At 35.3% G+C, this 4,556-nt stretch overlaps 1 protein-coding gene across 1 annotated transcript; it reads right to left on the bottom strand.

The window, feature by feature from the left end:
- Positions 1-1,652: 1,652 nt before the first annotated feature.
- Positions 1,653-2,117, bottom strand: LOC108731032 (EPM2A-interacting protein 1). Its single transcript, XM_018461079.1, has one exon. The coding sequence runs from the start codon at positions 2,115-2,117 to the stop codon at positions 1,653-1,655; it is 465 nt and encodes a 154-aa protein (XP_018316581.1).
- Positions 2,118-4,556: the final 2,439 nt, after the last annotated feature.

Below are 4,556 nucleotides of genomic sequence, written 5' to 3'. Positions count from 1 at the left end.
AATATCACAGGCCCACAAAAAAAGTATTCTGTACTAGGGTGGAGATCCAGCTATTCTTATGTATTTTGACTCGTTGAATACGAATCTGACATAAAAATAGGACCATCTAGGGCAAATTTTCAATCTAGAGCAGGGCAGCCCAATGCGTGCCACCGAAGGCACGGAGCTTCCCCCACTCACGCACTCATTGTTTCCCTCACCGTTCCCCTCACCGTTCCGCCGGCGCCGTAATGCTGTTCCCTGCTGTCGCGTTCAGCACTCTTCAACGATATTAAACTACATTAATATTATAACTAACTATGTAAATAATGTGTAATAAATTTGTTTTAAAATAGGAATGAAATAATCTTAACAAAGAAAAAAATAACACATTACAAAAAAAGTCAATTAAGAATTTATTATAGAAACAGCTTTTGGAAAATGCTCCGTCAGAGGCTTACATTTCAATTCTAATCACAATTACAACTTAACGTAGCCTGTGCGACATTGAATTTTAATGTTCAGAGATTGTGCGAATGAGTTTAAGGGGGGGGGGGGGAAGGTTAATTCGGCCTAAATTAAAGGGGGGGGGGGGTAAGGTTAATTCGGCCTAAAAATGACCCATTTTTACGAATTTTTTGACGCGCTACTGTTAGTGGAAGTAACTTGAATTGATGTAGGTATAATAAAGCAACATTTGAAGAATATGTAGTAAAAATTATATTGAAAAATGTCAAGAAATAACAAAATGGCGGCCGTTTTCCGGAAGCACCTCCAAAAAAAGTGGTTTTGCGGTGAACAGTATAGCCCATCAGCGGATCAATTAAAATCAAAAAATGAAGATGTTTTGAGAAGCTAATAAGATTCCCGAGGTAACGCTGTCGAGTTTTTTTTTTTTAATTTTTTTTAGATTTTTGGCAGCACTTGAAAGTCAAAAAATCGATTTTTGATAAAAAAAAACGACATATTTCTTACTGTAAAATGAAAAATAAGCAAAGAAAAAATAAAAACTCGACAGCGTTACCTCATGAATTTAGTTGTGAATGAGTGTACCAAATTTCAAAACGATCGGTTCAGCCGTTTTGACTGGAGAGTGTTCACCGACTTTGAAAACACGACTTGTGGGAAAATCGCTTAGTTTTGTACACTGAAAATTCCGAGTTTTTTGTGTTTACTTACACAAAATCTGTATACTATACACCGAATGTACACAAGGCCAGGCATCGCCTTTGTATACGTACGAAGATCGCTCGACAAAGAAAGGAATTTGGGGACAACAAAAGAGCACGAAACGGCAGCTAGGCAAGCGCGCCGCGCAGGTATACGAAATCGACGTTCGAGGTACACTTACTTAAACATTCATATCTCCGTTACTTTTACTCGGATCGACTTCAAATTTGGACACAATATTCTTGAGATGTTGTGCATTCATATAAAAAAATAAAAACAAAATGGTCAAAAAAAAGTTAAAAAACCTTACCCCCCCTTAATAATATTTTCTATCAAATTTCTCTCTTTATGAGAAATTACCGTTCTTAATATTAACTAGAATCAACGACTAGAACGTGACGATATTTGATTCCTTTGGGGTGCTTTTTTTACGTGAGTCCCTTTGCCCCCCTCTCACGATTATAACACAACGCAAATAATAATCTGTAATTATGTGAAAATCATTAGGCTTGCAATTCATCTTCGATAAGAATCACTTCATTAATATCTATAGGAATTTCAGTCCTTGCAAGTCTTAAAACAGAAAGCAAAGTGGCATCAGATAGAGTAGTACGGTAATTTGATTTTATGATGTTCAAAGTTGAAAATGCGCTTTCACAGAGATACGTCGATGAGAACATGGACGTCATCTTCAAGCCAAAATTACGAAGACGTGGATATTTATCGGCTGGCAAAAGTTGATAAAAATATTCGCAGGTTTCAGTTTTGGCCGTGAAAAATGGATCGGCTTGAAGCATACACAATTCGATCTGAAGTTCAACCTTTTGTTCGGTATTAGCAGTTCTCGGATTTACGAAAAGAGCAATGTCACTTTTAATTTTGTCAAAATTAGCAAAATATTTGTCGAATTTACGAATCAATGTATTAATTGATTCGGTATATCGAGTAAATGAAATCTTGTCTGTCATTACGTGTCTTTCTGATTTCCGTGAAGCATGGAAAATGTCTCAGGTCATTTATTTCCAAATTACTCCTAAATAGATTTAGCAATAATCGAAATCCATTCACATGTCCAACCATTGCAGAAATATTTTGTTTCGTTTGTTGCAAATTAAGATTCAATGTACATAAATGACGTGTTATGTCTGTAAGAAAAGCTAATTCCTGCAAAAATTGTACATTTCGTAGTTTCGATTCTATCTCAGTGGTATCGATGTTTAACTCATTTTTTAAGAAATCTGGGAGCTAGTTTCTTAGAGCGAAAAAACGATCCAAACATTTTCCAGCACTCATCGAATTTCACAATGCAAGAGTAAATCTGGATAAGCTGCATTCATTTCCGTCAGGAAATGTCGAAACTTCCGATGTGTGAGCGATCGATTTCCTCCTTGAATGAGATTTACGGCTTTCGTGACAAATTCCATAGTTTCGCATGATTTGAGAAATCGCCCACATAAAGCCTCCTGATGGATAATGCAGTGATATGCGAGGCAACCCAAGTAACACATGAAGCTTTAAAACGTCTGCGATAACGGTGTCTCAGCATAAATCGCAGCATTTTTGTCTATGACAGTCACTGCCATAACGTCATTATGACATTGTGACAAAGTTGCAGCAGCAAAAATGGGACAACATTTTTAGGCTTTGAAGACGATGTCGCAGCCATTTGGCTACGCAATTATTTTGCTGCGGAAAGATTGTCGTAACCACTATAAAATGTCTTCAATAATGTTGTCGCAGCTTACACCGCAGCATTATTTTTGTCTATGACAGTCACTGCCACAAAGTCATTATGACATTGTCACAAAGTTGTTGCAGCAAAAATGGGACAACATTTTTGGATTTTGGAAACGATGTTGCAGCCATTCAACTGCATAACCATTTTGCTGTAAAGAGGCTGTCATAGCCATATATATTATAGTGATAATTTGAATAAAATAAACTAATAAGTAGAATGTTCTTCATATGTAAATTAATATTCAATGAAAGTTTAATTTTTAATTTTAAAATTACGAAAAAATACTTAAAATACAATAAAAAAATTTTTTTTGCTGGAATTGAACTTGAAACAACCCGGAATCTTTGTCTCATTAGAATTAGATCAAATTTAAGGATTAATTAATCATTACAACTTATTACAATTTATAACGTACACATATAATACTAACGCGGACGCAAATTCATAAATACGCTAATTACAGAACTACACACAGACCCTTAAGTAATAATTTTAGAGCCGCTTAAATGAACGCATGGGTCCGCATGACCATCGCTGATACATGCTTTTAACCTAAAACGGACAATTGTATATGTTATTCTTTGTTTTTGCTGTGACATACAAATTACAGCTAGATTACAGCTATTTTGGCTGTAAAATTATCATATATGTATATGTGCTTTTACAGCCGAAATAGCTGTGGCTGCATTTTGACTTTTCTACTAGCTGTCACAGCGACTGTACAGCTACTAATACAGCCAAAATAGCTGTGGCTGCATTTTGACTCTTCTACTAGCTGTCACAGCGACTGTACAGCTACCAATACAGCCAAAATAGCTGTGGCTGTATTTTTAATTTTTTATTAGCTGTCACAACGATTGTACAGCTATCAATACAGCCAAAATAGCTGTGGCTGTCAAATAGTTGTAATTAAGGCTGGCAGAACATTGTACTAGTCACATTTTTGCTGTTGCAGCAAATATATTATAGATCGTGTTACTTGGGAAGTGATATTATTTTTTCGTAAATTACCAAAAGCCATTTTACGAACCCACCATAGCTTTTGCACCATCAGTAATAACATCAGAACATTTTTTGAAATCACCAAATTTTTTATTGGAATTTTGAACCGCATTGAAATCATCGATTCCTTTTGTTGTACGATAAAGAGGTTTAAGATCGAGTAACTCTTCTGATACAGCAAAATTATCATTGACATATCGAATATAAATAAGAAGTTGACTTGTATCTGACCGATCAACACTTTCATCAAGGCAAATTGAAAAATAGCGACAATCATCGATTTCTTGCTTAATTTTTCTTTCTACGAAATTATTTAAAACGGAAATCCGTCTTGATACCGTGGATCGAGGTAATGAAACAGATTCAATCTGTTTTATCGCGGTAGTATTTTCAAAGGCATTTGCAATTGCGATTGCACATTTCTTTGCGAAAGAACCATCGTACGAAGTTTTTAATTCTCGAGCTATTATCAAGCTGACATGAAAAGAAGCAATTAAACTTGACTTTTTCATAGGCGACATAAACGTTGAATCACGTGTAGATGCTTTGGCTCGAAATTCAGTTAAACAAATCTTTTTTTCATTTTGTGAAATAAATTACTTTGCATGTATTTTGTAATGTCGTCGAATTTGAAATTTATGTATTCGTGACACCATTTGATTACAAA

Source organism: Mycetomoellerius zeteki, unplaced genomic scaffold, assembly GCF_001594055.1.
Source record: "Mycetomoellerius zeteki isolate Tzet28-1 unplaced genomic scaffold, Tzet1.0 scaffold986, whole genome shotgun sequence".
Classification (NCBI taxonomy): Eukaryota; Metazoa; Arthropoda; class Insecta; order Hymenoptera; family Formicidae; genus Mycetomoellerius; species Mycetomoellerius zeteki.
This window is presented reverse-complemented; position numbering and strand designations above follow the sequence as displayed.